We start from the raw sequence: 14,600 nt of genomic DNA, 5'->3' as shown, positions 1-14,600 counted from the left end.
ATTCCTGCCCAAAGTGAGCGCGTTTTTCTGCAGAACAACAAGATCCAGCGGCTGCTTCGTGGCCACTTCTCTCCCACCACCACTATGTTGTGGCTTTACTCCAACAACATCTCCTACATACAACCATCCACCTTCCACGGCTTTGACCGCCTAGAGGAGCTGGACCTCGGGGACAACCGGTATCTGAAGGCCATAGCCTCAGACACATTCCTAGGCCTGGGCAGGCTACATGCTCTGCACCTGTACCACTGTGGCCTGATCACTCTGCCATCAGGGATCTTTTCAGGCCTGCATAATCTCCAGTATCTCTACCTACAGGTACATGGATCATGGTCTCCTTTTATCTCTACAGTATAGTGCATCTGCAGCCACAATCGCATTACAGTGTAATCTGCCCATCAGCTTGGCTTTACAATAACAACCTATGAATTCAACAAGGATCAAATGTTAGTTGTTATCCTGAGTGCAGGGAACTAATATAAATCCTCTTTCACAGTAACCAGGCTATGGTACATTCATTCGATCACTGCAGAATACCAGAAATTAAAATGAATGAAAATAGAAATCATTAATAAGATGATGGGTTTACACAAACAACTGTTTGACTTTTGAAAACAAATTAAAAATTGAAGATTTTAAATTTGACATTGGTTTAGTATTTGTTATAATTAACAAAAAAAATAAAAGAAAAAAATTGGGGTCAGGTTTGTTTTTTTGCCTGCCTGTTGCAGCCTGTCAAAAATGTGGAAGCTTTGTTGAAGACTTTATTTTATTTTTCTTATTTCTTTAGCACTTAGGGACAGGTTTTGCTGACAAAATGTTTATGGAAAATAAGCTCTAGAAAAACTCTAAACTTCTCTTTTATACCCTTCTCCCTGCCAGGACAACCAGTTAGAGTTTTTGGAAGATGCTCTGTTCATTGACACGCTGAAGCTCAGACAGCTCTTAATAATCGNNTCAGTCATCTCTTCCTACACGGCAATAAACTCTGGAGCCTTCGCCAAAACACATTCCGTGGTTTGGGGGTCTTAGATCGTCTACTTCTCCACCAGAACAAGATCCAGTGGGTGGACCGCCAGGCTTTCCATGACCTGCGGCGCCTCACCACTCTGTACCTGTTTAATAACTCCTTGACTGAACTATCAGGTGCCAGCCTGACTCTGCTGCCAGCCCTGGAGTACTTACGACTGAATGACAACCCTTGGGAGTGTGACTGCAAGGCCCTGTCACTTTGGGATTGGTTGCGAAGATTCCGAGGCTCCACTTCCTCTCTGATATGTATTTCACCACCAGAGCTGGCAGGGAAGGACCTGAAGGTGATCAAGAAAGAGGAGTTGCCCAGTTGCTTGTCAAGTGAGGATCAGACACATGGTGCCGAAGAAAGAGAGCTGGATCATGGCGAGTCCTTGAATCACCTAAATCGTCACAGAAAGCATCACAACCGCCATCAACAGCCCTACCTGCCCCACGGGGACGAGTACAGCTTCCCCTCACCCTCACCACTGCCACAGCCGCCTAAGGGAGGCCGTAGAAACTGTACTCGCCGAGGCCGCAAGGAAAAAGGGGGGCTCAATGAGGTTCAGGTACTACAGGAGGGGGGTGAGACAGACTACACCCCAGACGGAGGTAAATACGACCTGTCGACATCTGCGAGGAGGAAGAACAAGTGCACTCCAAGGACTTCTGTTGGCCCACCAATTGGGGTACAGAGAGCTAATAATAAAGCAGGGTCACACTTTGTTGATTATTCCATCTGTTACTCATCAGCTCTGCTGATATCTCTCATTTCTGTAATCCTACGCTGAGAATCAAAAACATACTTTTATAGTGGTGCTACAAAAGTATGATATATTCTCTCGAAACACCTTGTACTTGCTCTTCAAATGAGGCATGTGTGCATTACAGTGCGTGTACATGACCATGTATAAAAAAGCATTATCAAATATCCTCCGTCAAAGTGTCCCTAATGTATCGAAGCTGGAATCTTTATGAGTCATAATTACACCATGGAAGTCAGGGAAAACAACGTATCCCATTGCTTTGATGATGTCACCAAGGAAACCAACAGGAAAACTTTGCATTTGTCTCAGTGGCATCATCTGCTCCACTGGATTTATGAATTTATCAAACTGCATAACCACAAAAAAACTGAGACGGCAATGTTTTATTCAAATATCAGCAAGAACAGGATACAATAAGAATCTAATAGTTTTAGGCTGAGTCTGTTTTACAGGACAGAAATTCTCCATCAGTGCAGCCTTCATCTGTCAGTCACACGAGACAGACACAGCCATTCATTACCAACCCTACCCTTTCCTCACCCTACAGCACCTTAAACATTCATAAATAAAACTCTGCAGACACAATTAGCAGAAAAAACAAGTAATTGCATCAGGTTCCAACAGTAAAAAAAGGCTGTAATTACAAAACTCTGTGTCTACTAATTAAATGTTTTTCATATCTCTCGGCAGGGTTGACTCATTTTGATGCACATCTTTGTTTTTGTGTTAGAGTCTAAACTAAAAAAAATTTAACTTGTGGGTCATCTAAAAGTTAATGTTTTAATTAAATGTATTATTTGCCCTACAATCCCATTAATTAAAAAAAACACATTTAGAACTAAGAGATTTTTGGACATGTCCCATTCAATGTAAATTAGTGAGTCGGTGAACAAGTGTTGATTCCTCTGTTACTGCTTGTATGATTGTGTCGACTGATGAAACCACTTAAGCCATGCAAGTAGAACAAAGTTAGATAGTAAGAGTGCCTAAAAAGAGCCAACAGCCAATGAAGACGACTGCAGAAGCAAGAACCTCACTGGCTACTCAACAAAGGCCTCGACAAGCTTGAAGGGTGGACTCTTGCAGGACTTTGAAACAGTTAAAATTGGCTCTCACAACTCTAAGACCTTGGAAACTATTATGCACTTTCCACTAGAAAGAGGATACCATGAGAAATACAAATATATGTCCTTCAAACAGAGATGACTTTATCTAAACAATGACTGAATAGACTAAAACACAGCTGACAGGATGGTCTACAGCTGAAACAAGGAACACAAAGAGTTCACAACAATTCAAAGAGACAAACTATGGAAACAGATTTGCTCGCATTGCTCAATCTCGTGTGTTGCATGCACTCCAAATCAGACAGATAACTCTGCAAGCCCTGAGTGCAATGTTGGATTTCAATGCTGCTACGTTAAAAAGACAAAAACTGGGGTATGTGGATTTTATTTCTTCGGGAAAAATAAGTCGAAGGACAACGAGGACTGTGGGAAGTAAAGCTCTGAACCATGAACTGGAGCAGTTCAAGCACAAGCACCCGTAACAAAGCCCAATCACCTTCACAGCCTTCTGTACCACTGAAAACAACTAACCCCTCTCTCAAACCCCTGAGCAGAGCACCACTGAAGACTTCGGTTTAAAAGCTGAACTATTTCAGAAGAACACACCTAAATGTCTCAAGTGCTCACTTACAATGTACAGATACACAGTTCCAACTATCCGGAAATGCTAAAAGTCTCCTTATCTGTTTGAACAAAGCTGCCCCTATATACAAAAAAGGACCTTGTTAAAGGTTAAAATCATGGCACACTGACCAAAAAGCACAAATGATTGTTAGTTTGGTTTGCTGACAATTTAAAATTACTGCATCGATTAGGACTCTAAAAGCAGGGGCCACATATTTGTCCTGCTTGTGTGTGTTTTCTGCTCAGCCCTGCCTTTTTTGTGTCTAAATGTTGGGGACTAATAGAAGCCTGCTCCTGGTGTCATTTCCTGACCTGTATGATTAGAGACCCCTACTGGTGAAAATGTTTGTGCTGCTGTAAATCCAGAGGTGATGTAAATTGTGTCTGTTTATCCTTGTGAGGATGACTTTCTTTAAAAAAAAAAAAAAAAAAAAAAAAAAGAACAAACAAAAACAAAGAAAAGAAAATTAAGAAAAAAAAGAATAACTAACTCTAATGTGTCTCAATAGTTCCCCAAATAAGCAAACAGGGAGCTGGAGGCTGGAAGTTATTTTTTTATTTATTTTAGATTATCGTCATAATTTTTTCTTCCATCTTCCTTTTTTGTTTTGCTGACTCATTCGAGATAAATGGGACGCTGCACTGCCATCTCTTACTGCTCCTTTATTTCCTCTCTATTCATTCCTGTGTATTTCCCTTCCTCCCTGTCAGTCTGCTTGTTTCCTTCCTCCCTCCCTACATTCTTTGCCCCTGTCTCATCACATCCCCTGCCCCCTATCTCCTTATTCTTTCCCTCTGCTCTCTTTGTGCAACCCAAATGTTTTGTATGTGGTTATCAAACAATGCCAGACTCAAAAGCTGTTTATAAATAACATTAAATGGAGAGTGTCCTCAAATGGCTGAGGTGGTCTGTGTTTGTTTGCCTCCCTTTTGTTAGTCTAAGAACACATCTGTCTATGTAAGTAAGTGTGTCTGTGTGTGTGTCTAATACACAGGCCTTCAAAATGAGCCCTGAAGCTGAACGATAAGACTGGAAAGGAAAGGAAAATTGTTAAAGGTAAAAAAAAAAGTAATGAAATAAGTTATTACATTCATCTGCTGCAGGGACACAAACATATCTACACTTAACCAGGATATATTTTTGCCTCTTTCATGTCCTAGTTTTACTCGGACTATAAAATATGCATCAAAAAGACTGTCAGCAGTGGGAAAAACACACACACACACAAAAATACAAAAAGCCACCGAGTTGTACCAGCAGTGAGTGTGTGAAGAAGGTGTCATTCGTCAGGTCAAGGTGAGGTCAAACCATGGGGATGTGCTGCATCTTCCTTGACAGTTTGGTCGTTTTCCTACGTGTGTTTGTGTGGGCCACATCGCCTTCTTTGCCTTTGTGTGTGTTTGTTTACAAAATATGCATTTTCACCGGTGCACCAAGTGTGCCCATTGTCACGTCAGATTCAGGCTGACAGCAGGCGAGGGCTGCAGCAGAGGTGTGCCTCTGAGAGACACTATCACTGCTCTGTTTGTAAAACAAATCTGACAATTGGGAACAGCGGAGGGAGAGAGAGAAGAGGAGGACAAGAAAATAAGCAGAGGTTTGCAAATAACAAAAACACCAAAATAAAACACTGAAGTAGTCATCAGTGCTAGGGAGGACAGTAGCCGTGGGACAGTAACTCAGTATCCTAGCAGCATCAGCTCAACAAAAACCCGCCTCCTGTTTGCATGTGTTCATGTAATTACATTAGGTATAAATCATAAACAATTACAATCAGAAATGAATTGAGACAGATCCTATGAGGACTGTACCTCTGTAAAATGGTAGTCAGATGAAAACATCAGATTTCTTCTTAACTCTATAATAAGTGAAAGAAGCGTCTTTTCTGTCCACGTAAAGACATTCTCAGAATAATTACTGCCAAAGGGCATGAATCTGTTTCCGAGGTGAAAACGAGGCAAGATCAGGGAGAAGGTAATGAAGACATATGATTATAAAAGAGATGACCTGAAGGTGGCAATATTGCAACAAACGGCTACCAACTATTATTATTCCAAATAACAGGAAAAATAAATGACTGCAAAGAAAAGGCTAGTAAATTACAAAACATACATAATTATTAGTTGATCTTTTTTCTGTGGGGTGTGCAGTGCTCCTGTCTCTTCTGTAGATGCTGCTATAAACATAAACCTGCAGAGTGATTAAAAAATAAATCAACAACTAGTTACTATATGCTGCATCTAAGGGGCCTTTCAGATAAACACTTCTATCAGTTTACAGCTGACAATCTGGTTGCCCATCTAAATACAAAGCAAGCTCCATTGTACTGTACACCTCTAACAATAGTTTGCCAATGATCAGTCTTTTCTGAGGCTCAGCTAGGCTAAGCTAACCACAGCTTTTCAGACCTCTGAGTTGCATTTACTGCCATCAATATTTAGAACCAAAATTCTCCAAATACTTCCAAAGAAATAGAAATCGCTGTTGACACAACTTATGTGACCCACTGAAGAACACTGCATTATTTTACGATTGTATCATTTATTTTAGAGATTCTTTTTGCTAATTAGTATAGACAGTGGTCAGAGAGAAAGGAGATATGAGAAATGGAAGGCAGCACATGATTATGTGGTATTCAAATCAGCCATCAATGCCTGGGGCAGTGTGACCACGTGGTGCCCAATCTATGCACTCATCCATCAGGCTGCACTCTATGTTTTTTACATTAGTCCACAGTGGACTGAATTCCTTTTTGTGTCTTTACCTTACTTTAATGAATACTGAATGCTACCATATGTTTCTCAAAGAAAAGAAAATCAACCAACACAGTTATAGTGAGATGGGATATTCAACCATCACACGTATTTTCAATTGTGATATTGGTAAATACAACACACCTGATCGAACACTGGTGGAAGAAATATAGATAAAAGGATGAAGGACAAAATAAAAGCAGGAAAAAGAGCGTTAGGTTTGTTGGACTCTCGTGGATTGAGAAATTATCCTCACAGTTACATGTATGTAGGCTTCATGATCAAACAGGAAGACAGCTCATCCTTTAGCTCAGTCCCTAAGCTGGAAATCTGAAATAGCAGCATGTGAATATTTATATATGCCTATGTTCCTCTCAAAGGCGAAAGAGGCCAAGCAAAATTGATTTATCTGTGAAAGTCCCTGTAGAGTTGAGACTCAGCAAAAGAAAGAGGCAGAAAAGAGCCAGAGAGCGGGAAACGAAATAAAAGGAAAATAAAACAGAAGTAGTGGAAAAGGCGAATGTTCAGTTAAATGGAACTCTGTGATGTTTTCACCATTTGATGCATACACGGTGTGGCTAGCATGCGGAAGATTTCCTCTGTGTGATTTTATCTCCGCTCCCATCGCTGTTCAAGCACATGACATCCATCACACACCAGCTCACATGCACTGCCTTCCTGTACATTTTACACCAGCTGCCTCCACTCCATCATGAAGGTACATTTCACTCATTAGAGACAGATATCTGACTCTGAAAGGGGAAAAAAATGACTAAACGTGAAGCGTTAATGGAGCCAGTGAGGGAGTGCGGCAGTGACAGCAGCAGCCTGTGCCCTGCTGCTACATCTAACTTGACCTGTCGCAGGAATATAACACCCAACTGCTAAAAAATCGAAGCTCACACAAGGGCCACTCATTCTTTGACATTTCCTGACGGTTGTTTCTAATACGTCTGAATCCCGTCCTGCTGTACTGAGTGGTTCCTTTGTTCTGCAGTGCACATTATGTCACTTGTCATGTCACAAATATTGCAGTCTCAAAGGCTAACCAAAGTTAGCGTGAGAATTATCAAAAAGGCAGAAACAGTGTGAGACATTTTCAACCTTTTCAGCAGCAGAGTCAAAGACTCGCAAATGACTTTGGAAAACACCTCTCTGCCTTTACTGTCTGCTGTGTATATGCCTGCTGTTTGTGCATACTATCTTCTCTTGCTGCAGTGATATTAAATGATTCATCATCTTGAATTAATCTTTTAAATCTGTGTGTCTGTGGTGTAGCACGCAGGTTTTTCTGTTGTCTCAAAAATATATTTGTGGCTGTACAGTACCTGCATGGTAAATGCTGCGTTTAGTCAAACAGTCTCCAAACAGATGGCCTGATTATTTCAAACCCATCTGAAAAGTGACAGTAGTCAGACATTACTGCTCAAAGGCAGACAAATCATAGTAAGCAAGGTGCTGTTTGGAAATGTGTTTTCTTCTGTTTGTTATTTTAGAAATAAATAGCTTTATATGAGGTTTTTTTATGTATAAACCCTGTTTCCAGAAAAGTTAGTATTGCTTTCTAAAATGAAAAAAAAAAACATCTGATTTTGTGTATTGCCATTTTCAATGCAATTTTAATTAAACAAGAAAAAGAGAAAAAACAGTCCTCTCATGCTAACTCAAACAAGCTTAATTTTATTCACAATTAGATTTATTATTTATACACAAATTAAAAAGACTGATTTTTTCTTTTAATTTAAATTAAACATTTGAAATAAGATTACCAACTGTGTCACATTTGCAGTTGGATGTTTACCCATTTCAGCTCTACAAGGGCTAGCCTGTGTAAAGGCTTTTGGTCCCTGTGTTGTGTTTCTCTTATATTCACTGCATCAGACCATCACCTTTGGAGACAGCTCTGGATTGAAGACAGGAAAGTCATCTACTTTAAGTCTGTGAGACCTTTGCTTTTGTATGAATTTGCGAAACGAAGCTAAAAAGCTGCAAGGGAAAATACAGATGTCTCTACACACATCAGAATTATTGAATTGCAAATCCATGGACTCATGATAGCTAATGAACCTTCATACATCAGAGTTTTTGTAGCCGGATGACCCCACAAAGAACCCAAACCCTACAAAGGAATAAGCGGTGGATAATGGACGGATGGACTCACTAAAGGTCAGGGATATTCTAGATGAATGTGCATCCACCTGTAGGATTACCTTTAATCCTAAGGAAATAATTTGTTGTCTGAGATATTATTTCTAATTTATGTTAAATATGGCTGGTCTGCGTTTGTATGCAAATGATCTCTACAAATAATTTCATTAACCTTTTCGATTAACAAAATGTCCCAGATGTAGAGTTTAGTCTTTTGCGATCACAATATATCATTGATGATAAGATAATTATATAAATAGGATAATTATAATAGAATAAGAAACAGACAGAGTTATCATTAATACACTGTCCTTTCACACAGAGTGGTTCCTCTTCTTATTCGGTGAATTGAATAGAAACAGGCCACCATTTAGTTATTATTTTGTTGCTCATGCAATTAAGTTTTTGAAAAATGCTTATGTACTTTTGCAGTACTGTGGTAATTAGAGGGGGGGGGGGGTATTTTGCAGACAAGGCATTTTACCTGATGCCCTCAAAAACTTAAAAGAATTACAATCGGCCATTAATCATTTGCATCTCTTCTCAAAGGCATGAAAAAAAAAAAAACATCTTCCTTTTACTGTTAAAAGCCAGTAAAAAAAAAAACACAACCCAGAGGTGACCCACTAATGGGTTCCTATCTATTATTTCTGAGTTCCCTGCTGTGCTGCTCAGTGCTTGCTGGTTGGTTTAAAACCATTCCTGCAGACAGCACCTCACTTTAAGCCTCCTACCTGTCACCCAGATGCCGTCCTAACTTATTTCACACTCGAGTCGTCTCTCAGTGTTATTAATAATTGCTGCTTTTTAGCTTTTTTTTTTCGATGCTTAAGTCTAACCCTTGAGTGTATTAACAGTAAATCTTGTTTTTTCAGTCCTGTCACTCCATCTCAACTGAACAAACTGCATCCCTACTAAACATCGGGTATGCCAGAGAGCAAATACAATTTTGCATCTGTAAGTTCGTTTGTGGGTCATTTCTGTTCCTCTAATCTTTCAAACTGAGAAACCTTTTTACTTGCTCTTATATTTATTTTTTTTACATTAGTATTTTCAAAACTGCCAGAATTGCAAGGTTTTCTTAACTTTGTTGTGATTTTTTTTTTTTTTTTGTTAGTGGTTATTGATTTGACAGAGTTTAAGGTTTTGACACTGATTGTGTTTAAAATGGCATTATGTGGACAATGATAAGGACACCTGGACCAGTCTTTTCACAGTGTTGCAGGACTCATCACTCCATAAATAAATCAACACACCGTGGACAGATTCGGTACCTCGGAATCATGTGAAGACAGAAGATATGCCCAGCTGATATTCAGCATCTATACCATGATCTAATCACAAACTGCAATCCAACACCAAGCTGAGCTCAGCAGCCAAGCTGCAGAGATGACAATAAACGAGATCGGTAGCCAGAGAGACACAATTAAGAATCTAAGGTTGGGATGAATGTAAGCTCTGCAGAAAATACTAATGTGCCTTATAGACCATAAACAGCCTGAGTCTTCCATGATTAACACTACAAACACTATAGAAGAGACACTAGGATTTAATAAGCCATTAGGAAATGTGTGAAAGAACCACTGAAATTACTGAGGCTTTAAAACCACTCAAGTCCGAAATGTTTATCATAAAAAAAACATTTACCATTGCATTAGATTAGGAAAATAACCAAATAAAAAGTGCACAAGTTGAAAACAGGTTAGAGAAAAACACTGTTATGTGAACGAGGCTCTGCTCAGATAACGTTGTTTAAGAAATTATATAATTACCAGAAACATGTCTTAACAGCCTAAAAACAAGCCTAAACAAATTTGATCCGAAAAGTATTTGGATATACACTAAGCAGCACACTTCATAGGATTTACTCCGGGAGTTCACTCCCCATTTTTATTCTGATGGCTGTGCCAGCAGTGGGTGAATGGGTATGACAGATGTCTGATTTAAGGAAGCACTGCATATAGATGTGCTGCATAAATGTGCAAGTGAAAAAGTCTGAATGGTTTAGAAAGACTAGAAAAAGTACACTATATATATATATATATATATATATATATATATATATATAATTTTTCTATCCACCATCTGCAGCACTTGCCCTCATCTTCACAAAAAAAAGCTTCATCTCGTCACAGTAAACAACTTGAGCGGACACTGTTCCCACGTGTGAAGTGTCAATTACTGGACGTCCTTGTCTTTGTCAACCACTGCGATCCACAGGAGAATTTTCCATTCAATAACCAACTGAGCTACACACTGGTCAGTCAACATGTACGGTATGACAGCTATGAGAAAAATGAAATAATAATAAAAAATGCTACGCTTGCAAAAACAATTCTGATTCCATGACAAGCTTTTAAAAAATATACTCAACAGTAATGTGAGGCAGCAGAGCCTGGTGTCTGAGTATAGGGGACATCTATTGCTGATATAACTACATCCACAGCAGGAAGTAGTGTTGCACAGGTCCAACATATCCTGGAGCAAAATGACTCAATTGTAGTTTCATCTCCTGGGGCCAGGGCCCAGGGAGGCCAGGGGGCTGATGAGGCTTGAGCCTCTGTTTTAGAGTGCTGTTCAAATTACATGTCTAAAAGCCACAGAACTCAGCTAAAAGACCCCAAACATCAACAAATCAACACAATCCATCCTCCAAAGGATGCAAACCCTTTGCAAAGGTGTGCAAAAGGAAGTGAGAAAAAGTAACACCATTAGAAACCAGCATTTGTGCTAATGTGTGTCAACCACAAAAGCAGACAGTGGTTGACAGTCGCAGCAGAATCACAGCAGGACAAAGGATAGCACACAGGTAATTTAGAGGGAAAATACTGCCAAAAAGCACAGTTGGTTAAAGTCACAGATGGCCTGCAGTAGAACATGAAAGGAGAACTTCAGTCCAACATAACAGCGTGGACCTGTGACTGCAGGTCTACCAACACACCGTGTCTGTGACAAGCTACAGTAATCCTGCAGATTACTGTGCAACGTGAACAAGTTCGTTACAAGATTTTGTATGTTTGCAATACCTCCGTCATCGTGATCAAACACTTTGAATGTTGTGCTTGAAGTCACATACCTTTGTTTCTATCTGTGGGTTTCAGTAATACATATGTAAAGAAATAGGCTAACTAGGATAAAAGCTGTCCATCAAACGACATTATCAAGGACCTGTATAACCAGTCAGACTCGGACTGGAGTTGACAGGAAGTGCAGCAAGTAGCTGAGACCCCTGAACCCAGCACCACGTCCATCCTTTTGAAAAGCCCCGGGAGAGGAAAAAAATACGGTAGTGATGATCATAGCTGGTGTGAAAAGATGAAGGCACCTCAGCTCCTCTGCTCTGCTTCACTGTTTGGACAAGTATTAGGGAAACTGCAGCCTCTGACTTCTTGTACAAACACTCAGTGCTATGTTACACACTGAATTGGTGTCACATAAGAAACTGTATTATGCTGCAATGCAGTTGTATTGATATTTAAATCATGTTAGGATGTGAGGGGCAGCCAAAGCTGGGCTGTGTTTGGAAACAACAAAGAAAAACTATGTTTGTGTCGGACCACTAGTTCTAATTTATCAAAGCTGACAGGGTTTAGTGACTAGAACAGCATCACTGTGTGTTAAAAACTCCAAAATGTACCAACCTAAATCAGAGTGATAGACCATGTGACACCCAAGAGCACAACATACGTAGTTGTCACATTAATTACCTTTCAATCCCCACGACAACTGCAATAATAATAATAATAACGATTATTATTTCACTAAATGAACACCAAACATCCACATCAGTGCTTCTTTAACTCACCTCAGCTATGCAGTGACCATTAACCGTGCCATAAAGAGCAATGCACACCAGCACCTGCCAACGTTTTTCCCATAGTATAAACATAACCACGGCAATATAATTTAATTCACTTCACTTCCAAACGACTTATCTAGTCTCACTAGAGGTAATAAGGGAACAGCAGCGTGTTAAATTGTGCGTCAGGAAGACTTACACTTGTAACATGTATCACATGTACAGACAGCCAAGGTGTGTAACAAGTCTTACCTTCACATACAGACGGATGTAGAAATGTAGAAATGTGGAAACCCTCCTGCAGCAGCTCAGGTGTTCTCTTTAAAGATAAGTCCTCGGCTCCGGTCCACTCAAACTCCGAGTTTTCCAAAGTTTGGTTTTATAAATTCGAAATAAAAACACTCTATTCTCGCAGTTTGAACACGAGTTTACCGTCTTACTTCACTTTCACAACAACGCTACTAAAAAAACAACGTCAGCTTAACCGCAGCTGAAAGTTTAAAAACAAAAATTGAATTTTAGTAAACCACATGATGGCCGCCAACACACTGAGGTGTGTTGCCAGATGCCGCGATAAAAACAAGCAAATGGTTAAACAAATAATACTGCACATTCACCAACTCAAAGTGCAGGATAGTGAGGCCACTTAGTTAATACGTTACTGCATTTATTTGGTATTTCCTCTGAAACCTTTACTAAAATAAATACTATTATTAACCACCAAAAGCAGTCACCTGAATATAAGTTGTTTTAATTGCCCCTGCCATATAAAATGATGTATTGTTTGGATAGTGCTAATACATACTGTATATTCAAGTGTGGAACTTGTTTGTTTGCAAACAACAACATTCTCTTTTCTTCAAAACTATTGATTACCTTAATTTTTTTAATAGTTTACTTTACCATAGTTTACTCTACTTATAACAAACTCTACAAATACAACAAATACGAATACAGTCAATACATTTTTTTAATTAATGGAGTTAGTTGTTCTTTTTTTGATACTTTGGCCATGTCATTCCCGTGTATGTTTGCGTAAACTCATTTACACATTCACCCATGAATCAATTTGATTTGGTGGTGTTACCCGTGTTTCCAAGGGGAAATGGGGAGAGCGAATAGCATAATATTTTTTTCCAGTGATAATAATATACCACTAACAAATATGAACTAATCAGAAGCAAAGTAGTTTGGGTCATGTCTTTGACACCCTGCTGCTAATAAGCAACAACACTTTAAAAAACAAACAAACAGAGCCAAACAGTGTTTTAGCAAATTCATTAGGCCAAAGTCATTTGCGGACCTAAAAATGCTGACCTGATATATACCCATACTGATGAAATGTTGGGTAAGTTGACCTCAACAATTGTCAACTGCTCCCTGACCTGTTCTTTTCACTTTCTCTCTGCTTCAACTTGCCTGCTCAGTACTGGCAGTACTGACACATGCTGTGTCTCATTTAAATGGCTGCAACCGGTTGAGACTAAGGCCTATTGTGTTCACGCAGTCTGTGGAGGGCAGACAGGCCCAGACGACTTAGAATGCAGGAAAACAGCAGTCACAGTGTTGTAAAACACTCTTTTCTATTTGTCTTGTCAGTGGGAAGTGCAGTAAGGTTTTTCTGAAAAACCAACTTGAAACCATTCCAGTTGCAAAACAAAACAAACCCGAGCATCAGCACTGGGGTGCAGCAGACAAACATAACATTATGTGAAATTCTGTGCATAATAAGAGGACAGCAACAAAAGCACAAGCAACAGTTGGAAGCAATATAATACCCACCTAAACTAATACCTCCGCTTCACTTTTAGACAAAGAGTGAAATAAATAATCAATTAAAACCTGTTGTAGTGGAAAATTATAATCTTTCTAATAATGAAATTTGTTAGTCTGCATAATACATGACTTTTCAAAAAGTACCCAGTGGTACACTTGCAGTGTGTGGCCTAGTTTCAATTATTTTAGCAGAAATATTTCCAAGTGTAAAAGAACTGGAATTTAATTTAATCTTAAGAAATAAAATTTTATTATTATTAAAACATGTGAATGTCTTGTATTATGAATAAATAACACATATTTTACTTTATCATTCTTATTATTATGAAAAAAATGTTCTGGATTCCAAAGAAGAGGAGAGCATATTACTAACTTATTATATTATGATTAAGGTTCATCATATATAACCTTCCTTGCACTAGTTTTTTCTTAAAATTATGAAATATTTGCTTGTTTACTCCAGGAATCATTTCTGTAGACAATGATGCAGTTGCTGATGCGCTCAATCTGACACACACTGGATTTAGGACATTTTACACCGTGTAGCCGTCACCTTTAGGAGCTTACCCAGTCGGAGAAACTATAGTTGGATTCAGTAGCTGCATTCCTCAGTGCTGACGAATTTGGACAGGCCTACACAGCCTATAGTTT

General features: G+C 39.2%; 1 protein-coding gene and 1 long non-coding RNA gene across 2 annotated transcripts in view; one reads left to right on the top strand and one right to left on the bottom strand.

Annotated features, from left to right (window-relative positions):
* The window catches only part of rtn4rl1a (reticulon 4 receptor-like 1a), a 75,671-nt gene extending 71,300 nt beyond the window's left edge, over nt 1-4,371 (top strand). Inside the window, 3 exon segments of the mRNA XM_025065463.1 lie at nt 1-318; nt 883-957; nt 960-4,371. The exon segment at nt 1-318 is cut by the window's left edge and continues 128 nt beyond it. Of these exon segments, the coding sequence (XP_024921231.1) occupies nt 1-318; nt 883-957; nt 960-1,805 (1,239 nt within the window). The 3' untranslated portion in view covers nt 1,806-4,371.
* LOC112488603 (uncharacterized) overlaps nt 1-12,739 on the bottom strand; it is an 83,914-nt gene extending 71,175 nt beyond the window's left edge. The window contains exon 1 of the long non-coding RNA XR_003052840.1: nt 12,426-12,739. This is a non-coding gene — a long non-coding RNA (uncharacterized LOC112488603). The remainder of the gene's footprint in view (nt 1-12,425) is intronic.
* Between the last annotated feature and the right edge of the window lie 1,861 nt (nt 12,740-14,600).

Source organism: Cynoglossus semilaevis, chromosome 19 (genome assembly GCF_000523025.1).
Source record: "Cynoglossus semilaevis isolate Cse_v1.0 chromosome 19, Cse_v1.0, whole genome shotgun sequence".
Lineage (NCBI taxonomy): Eukaryota > Metazoa > Chordata > Actinopteri > Pleuronectiformes > Cynoglossidae > Cynoglossus > Cynoglossus semilaevis.
Note: the sequence above shows the minus strand (reverse complement) of the source record. Positions and strands in the feature narration are given on the sequence as shown.